Source organism: Gigantopelta aegis, chromosome 14 (assembly GCF_016097555.1).
Source record: "Gigantopelta aegis isolate Gae_Host chromosome 14, Gae_host_genome, whole genome shotgun sequence".
Classification (NCBI taxonomy): Eukaryota; Metazoa; Mollusca; class Gastropoda; order Neomphalida; family Peltospiridae; genus Gigantopelta; species Gigantopelta aegis.
Window position 1 is genome coordinate 43,652,915 of NC_054712.1, and position 18,886 is coordinate 43,671,800.

General features: G+C 37.4%; 1 protein-coding gene across 1 annotated transcript in view; it reads left to right on the forward strand.

Annotated features, from left to right (window-relative positions):
* LOC121389277 (sodium- and chloride-dependent betaine transporter-like) overlaps positions 1 to 18,886 on the forward strand; it is a 34,928-nt gene that overhangs the window by 3,927 nt on the left and 12,115 nt on the right. The window contains exons 2-6 of the mRNA XM_041520872.1: positions 10,063 to 10,194; positions 14,404 to 14,764; positions 16,184 to 16,316; positions 17,472 to 17,606; positions 18,535 to 18,638. Coding sequence (XP_041376806.1) covers positions 10,063 to 10,194; positions 14,404 to 14,764; positions 16,184 to 16,316; positions 17,472 to 17,606; positions 18,535 to 18,638 — 865 coding nt within the window. The remainder of the gene's footprint in view (positions 1 to 10,062; positions 10,195 to 14,403; positions 14,765 to 16,183; positions 16,317 to 17,471; positions 17,607 to 18,534; positions 18,639 to 18,886) is intronic.

Here is an 18,886-nt window from a genome sequence, read left to right on the forward strand (position 1 = left end):
GTATGCCAATTTTGGTTGTTGTTGGGTATTGTTATTGTTACGGGCGTTTAAATACTTGAACATTTGTATTCATGAATTTAGCTATTTTTTTAGTGTGCTTATTCTTTTACTGCTCATAAGTTCTCTAAATTTATATATATTTGGTCGGATATAATAATATGGATGTAAACATTCTTTCCGGGTATTATTGAAAAAATACATACAAATGGTGGGGAAATGCATGTCTTCTCCCTTTGAAGCTTACTACGGATACAGGGCTTCGTTAATTATTTTAACCACAAATAAGCACTTGGTAATATATGGTATAAAAGATTAAGATAAATGTGAATTTTGTCATATGTTTAATGAAGATTTAATTAACTTCTTTTTTGGTTATGTAAACATGTTCTGACATGCACAAACAAAGTAAAGTTTTGTTTTGTTTAACGAATGAATGAATGAATGAATGAATGAATGAATGAATGAATGAATGAATGAATGAATGTTTAACGACACCCAGCACGAAAAATACATCAGCTATTGGGTGTCAAACTATGGCAAATGTAAACACAATGTGATGGTCAACATCAATATAAAAAGTCAATAGTTTGTTTAACGACACCACTATAGTGCATTGATATCAATAGAGAAAACAAGTTACATTTTCTTAATGCGTCAAGGGATATTTTATATGCATTTTCCCACAGACAGAAAAGCACATACCTCAGCCTTTGACCGGTTGTGGTACACTGGTTGGAACGAGAAAAAACCCAATCAGTTGAACGGATTTAATACTTCTGATTGCCAAACAATACATATACAAATCAAAATGCAATTGTCAACAACTAACGTTACCTGGCTTCCAGAATATCCTGAACATATATTATCATTTATACAGGTTAGTATACTTCTATAACAAATAACAGAACAATCCAATTGGAAGAAAAGTGGAATTGTTGGCCAAAACTAATTGTATGAAAACAATGCATATTTATGTTTCATAATTATATATAGGTACATTAATATATTTACAGAATATATAGAACTGTTTTACAGATTTATTATGTCAATATTTATAATATTAATACCTACGAGACTCTTTTATAATGCATACTCTATTTCATACGTATATGTTTATACGTATATGTGTCAGTTCTATATTGTATATTTTGTGGTGAAATAATAATAATAATAATAATAATAATAATAATAATAATAATAATAATAATAATAATAATAATAATAATAATAATAATAATAATAATAATAATAATAACAACAACAACTACAACAACAAATAAATTACACTGCATCTTCCACCTACAGACAAACAAAAGTAGAATGTTGTGTGTATAACCAGATTTAATAATGGTGTTAGCCAAATGGTAGGTGTTGAATTTTCTGTTATAATTATGACACATTGTTTCGTGTAGAATATCATGTAACATTAAAAACATTTCGACAGCCTGCACCACCAGGTTGGATTCTTTTTTAGCGAGATTCCTTGCCTCCACGTCATTTCTCCGTCTGACTGTAGACTTATTTTTTTCGTGACTCGTATGACGGCTATTCTACAGAACGCCACGGTTGTTCGCGTTTAGTCTCTACATGTCCGAGCCTGTCCTAGCAGCACTGGAAGATTGACCGCCCCACTCTAAGAAGAAATAGGAAGCGGGGTCGGCCCCTACTACTCTTTTTCTAGACTTTACTTTGCTTTATAGTGATACCATCTCGTATCCTCCGGAGTCGGGCTCGTCCGCACCACTATACCAACCCATGACGACTGGACTATAGCCTAGTCTGATGGTAGAACTAAACCAAATAACTTCTGGCTGGGTCAAAGTTCGAGGTGCACCGAACTTTTGATAGAGAAGTGAACACCACAAGTCCTGTGATTGGTTATAAATGTGAGTGTGTTGGTTGTAAAAAATAATAGTTTCATCTGGGTAAAAAAAATGTGCAATTTTATTTCATCTAGTACCAATGTGTCAAGTAGCCTTGTGCTTGAAACATGTATGGGGTACCTGTAAAAAAAAGTACTCGAATTTTGTGCGAAACTAGGGTAGTCATAGACGCTACCCGTTATCTCAGAAACGAGCAGCTTGACCCCCATTTTTTTCTGATTCACTTTAAGTGTAAGGGGTGGTAGTATTTATATCCGTGGTGTTTATGTCGATTGATACGTTGCAGGTAGCAGTTTTAGCCACATATGTTACTATTGTCGTCTATGGGATTTGATTTGGTAGTATACACCCTATAGCACATATTCAGTGCATAATAAAAAATATTATGATTTTGTCATTTTATTTAATTAAACTATACTGGTTGATTAATTAGCCATCACTCGATCATGCAAGTTCACAATGACCTTGACCTTGACAATAATCTCTGTACATGGCTCAGAATGGAGTTTGAATCAAAGTTATCACTGAAGAAAAGTTGGTTTTGGCCTATAATTCGTACTGTAAAGATTTCAATAATTTCTTTTTACATGGTATTTGACTTGCCATATACAACTGCTCTTAAATATGGTATTATATATAGGCAACCTGAACTAAGATTTTAATAGCAATTTATTTTTATATTAAAAATAGCATGTGCCAATAGTGGGTTAATGTCTTTAGTTTCCATTAACATTGTTAATTTTTTATGTATGAAATTCTGAAAACTCAAATTTGTAAAGAAGTTGATTTTTATTGTCATTTTGACATATTTATAGGGTGCTAAGTTATATTTTAGACAAATTTGTAGTTTTATGCAAAATGTAAAGTAAATTTGAAGAAAAACTTGACCAAAAACATAATTAAATTTGTTGTCACTATTGTGCCTTCTGTTCTTATTTGTACATAACAATAAGGTTGTTAAACATATACTTAGATCTCCAGATCATTTTTTCTTTCTTAATAATCACTTAGTTAGCTCTCATGAAAAGCATTTTGAGTTTATACTAGATTCAGAACCAATCTTTTTCAGATAAGATTATCTGCCTTGGATTAAGTTGATAATTTATTTTATTGTAAAGCTGTATTACCTAATGTTACTAGCTAAATAAAATGCTGGATTACAGATTGTAGGAATACATCTAATGTACATATTGTATTCATCCGGATAAGAAAATAATGCAAGAAAATAGATGTTCGGGTAATTTTGTCATTTAAAAATAGTTTTTTTCAGTAATTAATCAAAAATAAATGTGTTAAAGCTGCATGATTATTCCAGATATCACAACTATTAAAACCTCCAACTACAGTAGGCTATAAATAAAATATAGTCAGGAATATTGGTGGCTGCCAATAGTTTTGATGGTTCATTATGAAAATCAGCATGGCCGATGGATTTGAAATTCCCACACCTGGTAACTTGAAGACACCCACACCCAGCATACAGGATTTCCGCCCAACACTAATGTCCAGGACATTAAGTCATTACTTCATACAGGTACAGTCATGTTTGTGTTTCCTTCTTCAGACAGTGTATTTTTTTAATACTGATATTTCTTTGATGTGCCTGTTAAGGTCTTCAAAATGTAGGGGTCAATCAAGTGCATGTGTTTTAATGGAATTCTTTAAAGGGGTAGAGGTACTCTGACTATCTTTGTTGTCTCTACATATATACCTGAGTACACACACCCAACTGAAAGTAAATATCTTCAGGAGTTTTATTTTAAAACATTTTGTTGTTTAATATGACATATTGCATTTGTACAAAACTGTGTGCAATATATAAGCCTTATGAGGTGTACATTATATTAGGTTGCACTGTAGAAACAACAGTTTCAGTGAGGTTGTCAGTTTATGTCAGAATACACCAGACCCTGGTTGTCATAAAGACACATAACTGGACACTTTTTGAAAAATGTATGTTATCAGTATAGGTAGTACTAAACCAAATAACTTCCGGCTGGGTCAAAGTTCGAGGTGCACCGAACTTTTGATAGAGAAGTGAACACCACAAGTCCTGTGATTGGTTATAAATGTGAGTGTGTTGGTTGTAAAAAATAATAGTTTCATCTGGGTAAAAAAAATGTGCAATTTTATTTCATCTAGTACCAATGTGTCAAGTAGCCTTGTGCTTGAAACATGTATGGGGTACCTGTAAAAAAAAGTACTCGAATTTTGTGCGAAACTAGGGTAGTCATAGACGCTACCCGTTATCTCAGAAACGAGCAGCTTGACCCCCATTTTTTTCTGATTCACTTTAAGTGTAAGGGGTGGTAGTATTTATATCCGTGGCGTTTATGTCGGTTGATACGTTGCAGGTAGGAGTTTTAGCCACATATGTTACTATTGTCGTCTATGGGATTTGATTTGGTAGTATACACCCTGATACTCTCTCTCGTTCAGACGGATCCGGCTTCTCAAGATCTATATTTCAGCACAGCACTACACCTTCGACTGTCAATCTAGGGGTTTTCTTGACGGGATGCAACCCATCTCGTCCCTATAAGCTGTGCACCCAAACGGCCTTAACGAGGCCACTCACGTGGACATATCGATCGGACTTTAAACATTTAGATCTGCGTTCAAAATGTTATGTCGAACTTACTTTTTAAAAATATTATTAAATAGTCCGATCCTCTCTTCTTTCTCTTATTTAATTTTTGATTGTCCTTCTAAAATGCTCCAAATTATATAAATATTCGGCCGAGCAGTCAATTCTTTTTATTTTTGGCTTGTAACTTTTTAATTTGTTTAATTTATTCTATTAACTATCAAAATCCTGCCCATTTTCAACTATACCCCCTCCCCCTCCATCCCGAGTCAGGCCACCGATTTTATCGGAGTTCGGACTCGGGATGGGCGTATTCGAAACCCTAGAGGTATATGGGCACGTTAAACAAGTTATCATCATCATCATCTGGTGAAACTCTTGCACTTTTAATTTTTTTTCATCGTTTTATATGAAGTGACATATTTGCCAGCTGAGGTGGTAGTACTCATGGCGGACGATACCATCACTGTTCTGACAGTGACTCATGACTGCATGTGATCACAGCTGTATTTATGTAAATGTGCACTGTCCTGTATTTGTTTTGATTTAGTAACTTAGTCAGGGAGTGGCAGTCCTCTTTATGCCAGAATGATGTAATCTCCAGTAAAGGATCTCCTCGAGAGCGGCTGTCCTCCTATAGACGAGACACTAGATAGACAATCATGGCATCATCAACCATTATTTTGCCACATGCCCATTTGACTCTGGATTGTGCAGAGATACGTCCCTGATCACGTATTCCGTGTTTATCGTTCAGATTTGGTATACCAACATATATGTTATTACCAGAATATGTTTCGGTATCGTCAATATATATTAGGGAGGGAGAGAGGAAAAGTTTGTTTTATATAACGACGCCACTAGAGCACATTTAAAACAAAACTTTATTACCCCAGATCACTGGCAATGTCAAGGTTGGGGTGCCTTGAGTCATCGTCTTACAAATGTACAATAATAATAAAATTATAACATATTTCATATATACATATAGATACATACACACACATGCATACACACACATACATATACATACACATACACATACATACATATACATGTACACACATACACACATATACATACACATACCGGTATATACATACATATATACATATATGATACATATGGTAGTTACATTCATTTCATTTGTCGTCTATACTAGAGCACATTGATTTATTCATCTTCGGCTCTTGGATGTCAAACATTTGTTAATTTTGACATATATAGTCTTAGATAAGAATCCCGCTGCATTTTTTTCATTAAAAGCAAGGGATCTTTTATATTCACCATCACGCAGACAGGATAGCACATATCACGACCTTTGATGTACCAGTCGTGGTGCACTGGCTTGAACGAGAAATAGCCCAGTATGCTCACCGACGTGGATCGATCCCAAACCGACCGCGCATCAAACGAGCGCTTTACCACTAGGCTACGTCCCGCTCCATGTCATAGTTAAATCAATGTTATATACTTGATACTTACGCCTTAAAATGCTACTTTGCTATTTTGTTGGAATCAGTTTTATTTCATCCGGAGTAAGTATATCACTACATATTTGATAAAACTGTTTGCTTTGAGAGTTTCCAAAACAACTCAGTTCTTCCAAAGTATTTGGCTAGAATCTGACATCAAAAACTGTAAAGTGACGTGTTTGTGTGGAGAGTCTATTGAGTTTGTGTACTCCGCCATTTTGTTCATCAAATCTGAACGACGAAACCGTTGTCCGCGATCAAGAACGTATCTCTGCACACTGCAGAGTCGAATGGACGTTTGGCAAAATAGTTGCAAATCATAGGAAAGCCTTTGAATTTAATTTGATTAGCATCAAATGTGTTTGTTTCCTGGTATTTCCTTATTGCAAGATATTTCCTTGGCTCTTTTGAAATAGCCAGCATATGTGTACACAAGATGTGAATGCACTCGTTTACCCGGACGATTAGCATATATGTTATACTTGATCGATTAGAATGTGTATTGTTTGAAATGGGTGGCGCAGTGGTTAAGCCATCGAACTACAGGCTGGTAGGTACAGGTTTCGCAGCCCGGTACCGGCTCCAACCCAGAGCGAGTTCTTAAGGGCTCAGTGGGTAGGTGTATGGCCAATACACCCTCTTCTTTCTCACTAACCACTAACCAACTAACAACTAACCCACTGTCCTGGACAGACAGCCCAGATAGCTGAGGTGTGTGCCCAGGACAGCGTGCTTGAACCTTAATTGGATATAAGCACGAAAATAAGTTGAAATGAAAATGAAATGGGTTTGGCTGTGTGTCCATCATTATACAGACATCTTCGACAATGTAAGCTCATTAAGAACCACCCTGGCTTTGTCCAACTCGTCAGCGTTTTTCACAGTCTGCTTTAGGTCGGTTCTGTGTGTACCCCTGTAACGGGGACGCCCTGACACACTGCTCGGAATCCATGTGTGATTGATGACACCCGACTCACAGCTTTGATACCCACGAGCATTGTTATCCTTTCACGAAGCACAGAGCCCAGATGTTTTAGTTCATCTCATTGATTTGTGGGCAAATAAATACAATTTACAGATGCTTCTTCTTCAAGCTGTGTTGAGACACCAGCATCTCTGATACCCAGTCCATGTCTGTGATGCACGCAATACGTGACTACCATCACACCGGCCACATCATCATTCCTAGTCCCAAAACTGCAGGGCGACCAACCTAATGGAGATATTTGTTTTCCGGAATTTTCTAGTATTTTCATTTTTAAGAGCGCGAACGCCCCTTCAAAACAATAGTCTAAAACACGCGAAAACGCCATTTTCATAATATAAAAAAATAATTTAAACAGCGCCATGTTTGACATATTTGAAAAATAACAACAACCAAAGAAGATACATAACAATAAAAAATTGTATTATTTATTGGAATGTTATGTATTCAATAATAAAAGTATAAATCAATCCACATAAGTGGCAGAATTTTTCTACTTCCCTTTTAGGCATAAGCCTACTTTTATGGTTTGTCTAGTAAAACATGCTAAATATATTCGCCAGTGTAAATAAAGTTACTATACCTAGTACAGCAATTAACAGCATTACCACACACACACACACACACACAGCACGCACGCACGCACGCACGCACGAACGCGCGCGCGCGCAGACCAAATCATCAACAACAAAAACCCCTAAAAGCCTCACTTTATTAGCAAATAGTGTAGTACAGTTTCACTCCCACCTACAGATTAGTAATAAAGTGACAAACAAACTTGGGATCAATGTTATTTTTATGTAGGTAGATTGCCTCATTTGCACTGTCATCAGTGGGGTCGAACTAATTTGTGGTTAACTGAATTGGGGACGAAACGTCTAGTACCCACATTAAGACTGGATATCGTTCTGCATTACGCTGTTAGAGTAGCACTTTTGGGGAGCCAGTGTAAAGAAAAATATCGCGGCAAAATCTAACAATACATTGTTTATAGTTTAACTTACTTGACTAAAACAAGATCGGTAGGTATATTAATGTCATGGATGTGTCACAGATTACTGGTAGCCAAATATTATTTAGTGAAATGTTGCATGTGAAAAATACGAAAAGAAGAGAATTGTGGATCCGTTTCCTGTTTTCGTACGATCACAAATGTTCTGTTATATATTCAGGTTTTTACCCACCGTGGCGAAGTTGCATGCATCGCCATAGAATCGATGTCTGCCCCATAGTAATTACTATACGATATTTGAAATATCTTTAAAATGAATACATAAACTACAAGTAAGACAAATTCCATACATGGCTTCAGTTTACTCGAGTGTCAAAAACATTTCCATTGGTCGGCTGTTGACAAATACAGCCAATAGACAAACGTTTTAGTAATAGCACAAAACTATAGATAATATCGAGTTCAGGTTGAAATGGAGAACGCAGAATGTAATGAGAATTAGTTGCTTAAAAGAAATTGTTAGTGAATTTAAAAACAAATTCCGGATATCTGGCATCAATTCCAGAAATCCGGGTATGGGATTAAAATTCTGGATTTTTCGGAAAATTCCGGAAAGATAGTCACCCTGAAACTAACGGCTGCACCATCCAAGTTTATACCGGCCTCGGTGGTGTCGTGATTAAACCATCGACCATAAGGCTGGTAGGTACAGGGTTCGCATTTTAACGACTCAATGGCTAGGTGTAAGACCACTACACCCACTTCTTTCTCACTAACCCACTGTCCTGGACAGACATCCCAGATAGCTGAGGTGTGTATCAAGGGCATCATGCTTGAACCTTAATTGGATATAAGCACGAAAATAAGTCGAAATGAAATGAAATGAGTTACTCTCGGCGAATTGGGGGAAATAAATACAATTTACAGATGCTTTTGAGAATTTCTTCAAACTGTGTTGAGACACACATCACCTCTGACACCCATCCCACGTCTGTGAGCCACGAAATGAGTAACTACCACCACACCGGTCACACCATCATTCCTAACCTCCAGACTGACGGCTGCACTATTCATGTTTATATCAGGGCCCGTGCTTATAAAACTTTTAGAGTCCAGACTCAATATCTAATGACGTCACACGCATACAATTTGTATGGCGTTGTCATGACATTACTGTCTCAGACTCTATTAGAGTCTCGAGTCCAGACTCTAGAGGTTTTAGTAGCACCAGGCCTTTTCTTTATTCGAGATCATTTCCTTACTTAGATTCCTGGTTTGATAGCATTACTCTATCCCAGTTGATGTGCATTTTGTAGCTTTTCTATACTGTCCATGTATGTTATTGGTTTTGATGTTTCAGAATTGATAACTTGATATACGAGGGGTGGCCTCATGATCGCATTGGCGTAGCAGGATTCCATATTGGGGGAGTGCTGACATTCGGGGTAGGGCAGATGGGATATGACTCTCCCAAAACAGATTAAAGGGGTTGGGTGCGCGGAGGTAAGAAGTTTCACATCGAGAAATAGGAAATTTCATTTAGCTTTCCCAACTTGTTTACACACCCGTTGAAAAGAATAGTATGTTCCATTAGTGATATCACGCTACAGTGACGACGTGTAAGTTTATTTAGTCCCAAACGAAAAATGTGATAAAATTGCGTGAACGATTCATTTGCATGACGCATCTGTGCGATAATGGATCGACAAAACAGAGAGTAAATAAATTATATAGCAACCTAAAACTGTTGCGTTTTTAAAGCGATTTAGTATGGGATTAAAAAAAAAAGTCATTATGAATATGCGTAATTTATTGTCTCTTAAAATTTCTGTGGTTTTTATTTGTCTTTTTTAAGTCATTGCAATATTGTCTAGCTTATTTTCTTTGCTGAATTATTATTATTATTTCTATAAATAGTCAGTTTGCCATTATAAGCGTACCCGGATGATTATTATTAGTAGTAGTACCTGGATGATGATGATGATGATTATTATTATTATTGTTACTACTACTACTACTACTACTACTACTACTACTACTACTACTACTACTACTACTACTACGACTACTACTACTACTACTACTACTACTATTATTATTATTATTGTTATTGGTGTTATTGTTATTATTATTATTATTATTATTATTATGTTTCACGTTATGTTTTGTTCCTATTTCAGGAGCTTTCCTTATCCCATATTTTATCTTCCTCGTCTTGATCGCAATCCCTATATTCTTCTTGGAAGTGGCTGTCGGTCAGTTTTCAGGGCAAGGTGTCTTACAAGCGTGGGGCATATGCCCCTTGTTTAAAGGTAAGAGGTAATCATTAAATCTAGTGTTCGGTATTCGACCTGTAGATGGTATTCGAATATTCGATGGAAATGACGAGCGAATATTCGAATACCAACTAAACAACAATAGACTCATCAAACTAATGGGTTTTTTTATAGTTTGAATTCTGCAATAGACATTTAATAACCTCCTAAAGCAAGTTACGATAGAAAATCAATAAAGTCATAATGCAGTAGTGACTGGTAGCTAACCTAGCTATATATTATCACTTCCCAAAATCATAAATAGTGAATTGCAAATGTCAAAATATGAAAAACACTAAAGCAGTTTGACCTAAATAAATATGCGCCGTAAACTCACACAGAAAACCATCAGATCAGTTCAAATATTGTTGTGTTATTTTGTTGTTTTTCTGGGGGGTTTTGTGTGTTGTTTTTCCTAGATAATGTAACATTCTGGCAATGCTCAGCTCTAATTTATTTCTTCGAGACGCGCTTTGAGCTGCCGACTGAACAACACTCCAACACATTACAATATGTAACAGGTGGACGGTGCAAAGACACAGATACCGCATTCTTCTCGTGCATTCCTGTTCTCACTTACGATGAGACAAGACGTTGTTACATGCTCTCTCTCTCTGGGGACGTATCAAGTCGTACGGAATGTTGATCGAATACCGCGTCGCGTACAGGTAGTACTAAACCAAAAAACTTCCGGCTGGGTCAAAGTTCGAGGTGCACCCAACGTTTGATAGAGAAGTGAACACACCACAAGTCGGCAGTTCAACTGCCGGCGGCGGCTTCTGTTGTGCACCCCAGGTGTCATTCTACACTAGCTAGACCAGTCGAACAAGCAGTTGGGGAAAAAGGAAGACAACTACTCAACCGAGCGGGCAACCAGACAAGACACGCCTTCCCTCTACCCAACCGCCGAAACCTGACATCCAACAAGCTGAGCAGTGGTCACTGCAAACCGGCAAGTTACATCAACGCTACGCCCAGCTTGCCAGGACCAACTTAGAGGACATCATGCAGGTTATCAGCATGCCGAGGCACGAGACTTACCAACAGCTACCAACACGCCGTGCAGAGGGAGACTTTGCTCTTCATAAGGTAAAGTTCCAGGAGGGATGGAACGCCGTGTGACTGTGTCACTGTCCGTCGGCTTGGCGTATACCATCAGGACCTGCTAATGACAGATATGGACAACCCAACTTTACGCCGGATATTAAAGACCATCACAGGGAAAGATTACCGCTCCATCGCAATGATTTTAGCAGGCTCCGTTTACCGGTGTAATAGTCCAAAATATACCCCCCGCCAAACTATACCAGAGGTATGGCTAGCCCAGAATATACCTCTCAGTCCAATGTCAACTTATATTTTGGGCTAGAGAATATCGAAATATCTTCTAAAAGACTCAATCAGGAAAGCAATTTGCTTTTTCTTTTAAAGCGTTTATTATATATTATTATTATTAATTTATTTATTTTGTATACAGGTTAGTTATCAAAACTTAGGGTTAGGGTTAGGGGTATAAAACAGGTTAGCCCACTTTAACCCCGGGTATAGTTTGGCGGGGGTATATTTTGGGCTGTTACACCGGCAGTTCATCCCGCAACTTGACGTCACCAACTTTATCGGGACACCGCAAACAACAACCTCCCTACCAACCTCCTTTGCCTCCGTGAGTATGGACTTAGTCAGACGTTAAGCTTTTTGGTTGTCTTTTCAAAAACGTTTTTTTTCATAAATAGTCTGACACCCTTTATTTTCGGCAGTCCGTCAATTGCTAAAATACCCCCCGCAAAAACTATACCAGAGGTATAAAACAGGCCCAGCTCAAATATACCACCTCGATGTCAGAGGCTGGGGCGTATTGGATAGGGGCATGTGACGGAATACGTTCTTATCTTTTCGCCTGTGGCGATGTTAATTGTTTTAGAGGGCCGTGTGTTTGGTTACGTAATACCTCCGCGCGACCGCACCCCCTAATACACACCCAGACGAGGTGTGGAGGCCATGTGGCCAGTAGTTACGTAATAACTCCGGTAGTGCGGCTAGGCGAACTAGGCGACAGTAAGTCTGGCCATCTATGGAAATATCCGTCTCTATCACATGATAGGTGAGGTACCGCTTTGTGCCCCCAGGCGATATTCGCTGTCTCTGAGATTTTTGAATAAATAGATAGGATTTTAGAGATATCGAGGAGAAACATTGGAAGGCTCCCGGGGAACGTTTGTCCGTCTGGACTGGTAAATATATTTTTCTGCTCTGTTGTATAACCTTGATGTGATTGATGTGACTTTAAATATTTTAATACTGTATTATACCAATATTATTTAGACAGTGTTTCCGGTAATCTGACGAAGTAAATTGTAGGCTTCACTGTTCTAAAATATTAAAGCTAGCCGGTCATCCTAGAGGACCTAGGTAAACTGTAGGTTATTGTCTTTATTGGGATATGTACCAGTATTAATTCTGTATTACAAGGTTACTGAATGAGTAGTTAAGGGTTAATTAAAAATTAACCAGTTAGGAATAGAGTTGTAATTCCTTTATTAATTAAGTTCCCCTGGCAGCGTTTCTCAATTATCACACGCGTGTGGATTGTATCACCGTGAAGTGATTAGAATATTGTGTAAACTAGACACCTAGTGATTAACTAATTAAGTGATTAGTTCTGAGTTGTTATTATATTGTTATTGTTAATTAACTACTGCGGCAAGTACATTTGTCAGCGTAGTGTTAATACAGATTCCAAAGTGTATTGTGTTTTGTTGTGTTTTCTAGTGAACTAAACGTGCTATATATATATATATATATATATATATATATATATATATTTATATAAGATCGTATCTCTGATTATACCTAGAGCCGAGCCACTCGGGTATAGACTGTCCGATACAGAGAGATCTAATAGATATATAGTTAGGAGAGATATTTGGATAATCGTGTTTTATTCAGTTACGGGTATTATAGGATCCCCGTGACAGGGCACGTAAATAGAGTCCCCCACCCATAGATACAATACATAACCAGAATACGCATCAACACAGAATACCTATTAGGGGTGACTATTGCGGCCAGTTTTACCATTGCAATAGTAGTACGACAGTTAAAATACTATTGTGCTACTATGCACGCAAATGTTTCATTTTTAACCTCAGGCTAACGCTTTCGGTCAAAAATGACATTTGCGGGATCAAATAGACAATAACACCCGCAAATCTAAAAACCCCATATGGTTATCTCCTAAATAGGCGGCAATAGTTAAATCGGTTAATTAAAAACTGAGTAGCAAACGTTAAATTGGTTTATTCAAATGAGTCATTGCATGGATCGCCCTCAGTGGACGCTGTTTTCTCCCTGGTCAACCAGTGCCGTGGTATGTACTATCCTGTCTGTCCTTTGCTGCTTAATCATTAGGAGAAGTCCACATGGCGACATCGGGTTTCTTTTTATTCTTCTCTCTATCGACCAAATGTCAAATGAACCATATATTAGACACCAAATAGTCATAGTGTAAAATATTCTAAGGCAGGTGCGGATCCAGGACAACATTTATTTTCATTTTTTTTTAAACTTATTTTAATGAATGAAATAGGCACTCTTAAATCTTTTTCATTTAATTAGTTGCATATGAACACCCCCCCCCCCCGTAAGAAATTCTGGATCAGCGCCAGTAAGCTGTAACAGTCGTTAAATCAACATTCCTTTCCTTTAAATTCCCCACATTAATGTATTTACCAGAGCCCCGTTCTACGAAGCGATCTTAGCGCTACCGTTACCGTAAGTCCATAACTACCTAATGCATTTAATGCGATCTTAGCGCTAACATCACCGTAAGTCCATAACTACCTAATGTATTTACGATCTTAGCGCTAACATCAACGTAAGTCCATAACTACCTAATACATTCAATGCGATCTTAGCGCTAACATCACCGTAAGCCCATAACTACCGAATGCATTTAATGCGATCTTAGCGCTAAGATTGCTTCGTGGAACAAGGTCCTCCAGGGTCGTAGCTAGGATTTTTTGTTGGGGGTGGGGAGGGTGCAACTGACTAGTTAATAGTTTAAAACTCCTTAAACGGACGAGAATTTTCTTTAAATTTCTATAATTATTTTCGCTAGCTACGGCCCTGTTCTCGTAAACTGGGGAAGATAACCCTGTCAAAATGATAAATAATCATTGACTTGAAAATTTTAAATGTTTGTTCCAGGGATTGGTTTAACGATGATGATTGTATCTGCGATCAATGTCACGTACTTCAACCTGATCACTGGATGGGTTCTCTACTACCTGGTCAGTTCATTCGCGTCTGCGTTGCCATGGACAACATGCGGTAACGCGTGGAACACGCCCACTTGCTTTGTACCAGACTACTCTGGGCTGGCCAACAACACAAAAAGTTCCAGTTCGTCAGAGAGTTTGGCGTCAAATACGTCATTCGTAAATTACACAGTGTTTGATGACGTCACTCCTCCAAGTGGACCATACATACCTGGAAATGTTTCTGCAAACACATCGCTTGAAAATGGAAGCGGAAATAGGACAATGTCCGCAGTTGAAGAATTTTGGCAGTAAGTAATCCTGGAAATCCTGGAAAGTGTCTGCATTTCATGGTTTTAAAATCCAAGTGTACAAAATCCTGAACAATATTTTCTTTCCTATACTGTCCTTGAAAAGTTCTTGAATTTAGGTCTCACCCCCCAAAACAAATATAACAATGTCTGTACCCATTTCACAAGTCTCAAAATATTCGATAGATGATACCAAAAGTGACAAATGGATAAGATGGCACGCAGCATCTCAAACGCCCGATTCCGTTAATTTTCAGAAAGTTGTGGCATTATGGTAAAACAAAAGATATGTGGCTTGTTTAGTGTTGTTGTTATTATTGTTTTAAAGTTTGTTTAGTTTAACGACACTACTAGACCACATTGATTAAATAATCATCGGCTATTGGATGTCAAATTTGGTATCTTTTTCCTAGGTTATTCTGTAATTAAAGGGACATTTCTGAGTTTGCTGCATTGTAAGATGTTTCCGACTAATAACATATTTCTACGATTAAACTTACATATTAAATATATTTTCTTGTTTAGAATATCAGTGTCTGTATATTCAATGTGTTTTTGGTCGTCTTAATATTTGTAAGAAGCCGAAAGTGGATTTTTGTACGAAAAAATTATATTTTAGGAAATAAAATGAAATTTAACCTAGTACAAATATTAACATGTTTAAGATCGTTCCACTAATATTTTATATAGAAAAATATATTTGATATGTAATTACAATCGTTAAAAAGTCTCTCTTAGTCGATAACATCTTAAAAATTGCAGCAAACTCAGGAATTTCCCTTTAACAAATGATAGTAACCTTAACATATAGCGTTCTTAAAGATAGTCTAGCAATAAAATAAAATAAACTGAACTAAACTGAAATGAAACGCACGCGCACACACACACGCACACGCACATGCACACACATACACACATACAGTGAAACCTCTCAAAACTGGACCCTCTGTAAACTGGAATTCCCTCAAAACTGGACGTTTTTCGCCCCCCCCCTTTTTAAATATCTGTACAGAAGAGAACCTCTCTAAACCGGATACCTCATAAAACTGGACTTTTCATTTGTTCCCTAGGTTGTCCGGTTTAGAGGAGTTTCACTGTACATATATATATATATATATATATATATATATATATATATATATATATATATATATATATATATATATATATTACAGGAAAAAGAAAACGCAAGCGGAAATGAAATATGCAAATTGTCAATCAACAACGAGAAAACGAAATATAGTTGTATGTATTGACAGCATATCCTCCACACCAACGACAAAAAGTACTTATTTATTCTCGTGAGTCTCACCCCCACCTCACCCTCACATGCACCCTCACCCGCACCCTCACCCCATAAATTTACATCTAGAAGACCGCTGTCATGTTGCGAAAAGAATATTTTTTTGTTCCCTTCAGATTCAACACGCTGAACATATCAGATGGAATGGAAAACCTAGGGTCAATTCAGCTGCATATGGCGCTGTGCATGCTGGTAGCTTGGTTTCTCATTTTTCTCTGTCTCATAAAGGGAGTGAAGTCTGTAGGGAAGGTAGGTGTTCTTACTAAACACACTGATGTTCTTAATAAGATCAGTATAAGTTCTTAGTAATGTTACGCTTCCAAAAGTTTTTCTCAATGTCAAATTACAATAAGACTCGCGCAAACCAACACATATACACAACATTAATTAATTAATTAATTAATTAATTCGTTCGTTCGTTCGTTCATTCATTCATTTCAACTTATTTTCATGCTTATTACCAATTAAGGTTCAAGCACGCTTTCCTGGGCACACACCGCAGCTATCTGGACTGTCTGTCCAGGACAGTGGGTTAGTTGTTAGTTGTTAGTGACCACCTTCCTGCCCTATGTTCTATTAGTAATGTTGTGTTTGTGGTTGTTACAGGTAGTCTACGTGACCTGTCTCCTGCCCTATGTTCTACTAGTAATATTCATGTTGTGTTTGTGGTTATTACAGGTAGTCTACGTGTCCGCTCTCCTGCCCTATGTTCTACTAGTAATATTAGTAATGTTGTGTTTGTGGTTGTTACAGGTAGTCTACGTGACCACTCTCCTGCCCTATGTTCTACTAGTAATATCCACGTTGTGTTTGTTGTTATTACAGGTAGTCTACGTGACCGCTCCCCTGCCCTATGTTCTACTAGTAATATCCATGTTGTGTTTGTGGTTGTTACATGTAGTCTACGTGACCGCTGTCCTGCCCTATGTTCTACTAATAATATTCATGTTGTGTTTGTGGTTGTTACAGGTAGTGTACGTGACCGCTCCCCTGCCCTATGTTCTACTAGTAATATCCATGTTGTGTTTGTTGTTATTACAGGTAGTCTACGTGACCGCTCCCCTGCCCTATGTTCTACTAGTAATATTCATGTTGTGTTTGTGGTTATTACAGGTAGTCTACGTGACCGCTCTCCTGCCCTATGTTCTACTAGTAATATTCATGTTGTGTTTGTTGTTATTACAGGTAGTCTACGTGACCGCTCCCCTGCCCTATGTTCTACTAGTAATATCCATGTTGTGTTTGTTGTTATTACAGGTAGTCTACGTGACGGCTCTCCTGCCCTATATTCTACTAGTAATATCCGTCATGTTGTGTTTGTGGTTGTTACATGTAGTCTACGTGACCGCTGTCCTGCCCTATGTTCTACTAATAATATTCATGTTGTGTTTGTGGTTGTTACAGGTAGTGTACGTGACCGCTCTCCTGCCCTATGTTCTACTAGTAATATTCGTCATCAGAACCCTGATGCTGCCAGGAGCTCGACAGGGGGTGATTCTCTATGTGTATCCAGACTTTAACAGGCTCTTCGACTTCCAGGTGTGTGTGTGTGTGTGTGTGTGTGTGTGTGTGTGTGTGTGTGTATGTGTGTGTGTGTGTGTGTGTGTGTGTGTGTGTATCAATGTATATATATATATATATATATATATATATATATATATATATATATATATATATATATGTATCTGTATATGTATCTGTATATGTATATGTATATATCTATATCTATATATATCTATATCTATATATATCTATATATATATATATATATATATATATATATATATATATATATATATATATATATATATATATATATATATATATGTACACTTTTCTGCTAATCTGAAAGAGGAACCCATTGCGTGGCGGCAGCGGGTTTCCTCTCTTCTTATTATCTGTTAGTGGCCAATTTCACAAAACATCGTAAGTTTACGTCTGCGACTAGCAGTTATACTGGGCATATATTTACAAGTGTTGGGCATCTATTTCACGAAGAAAATTACATGATTACAGAAAATGGAAAACAACAACATCAACAATAACATCAACAACAACAACAGCGTCAACATCATCAACAACAACAACAACAATAACAACGATAACGATAATAATAATAATAATAATAATAATAATAATAATGGCAACAACATCATCATCATCATCATCATCATCATCAATAACAATAAAAAACCCACACGCAACAACACCAAAAATAACTCCACCCTCTGAAATAAAAAAATAAATAAAAACAGAACCGACTAAAATAATAAACGTAATTTAAAAAATGACAAGAATTGGACAGAATAAACATACAAAATACCAAAACGACAGCAATAAATTCAATACAAAAACATCTTTTTTGTTTTTCCGTGTTTGATCAGTCGGTAACTATAAACCCTCGCCTCACCTGCACACCTATACCTATTCTTTGTGTGTTAATTCTATACTGTTTATATTTGTTCAGGTGTGGGCGGAGGCTTTGATGCAAATATTCTACACTGTGGGAATGTGTTGGGGAGGCCTGATCACCATGTCTAGTTACAACAGGTTCCACAACAACTGTCTGAGGTAGGTCACTTAACACCTGCAGAGGTCGTCTCCCCATCAACTGTCTGAGGTAGGTAAATGACACTTTCAGAGGTCGTCCCTCCATCAACTGTCTGAGGTAGGTCACGTACACTTTCAGAGGTCGTCCCTCCATCAACTGTCTGAGGTAGGTTACTTACACTTTCAGAGGTCGTCCCTCCATCAACTATCTGAGGTGGGCCACTTACACGTTCAGAGGTCGTCCCTGCATCAGCATCAACTGTCTGATG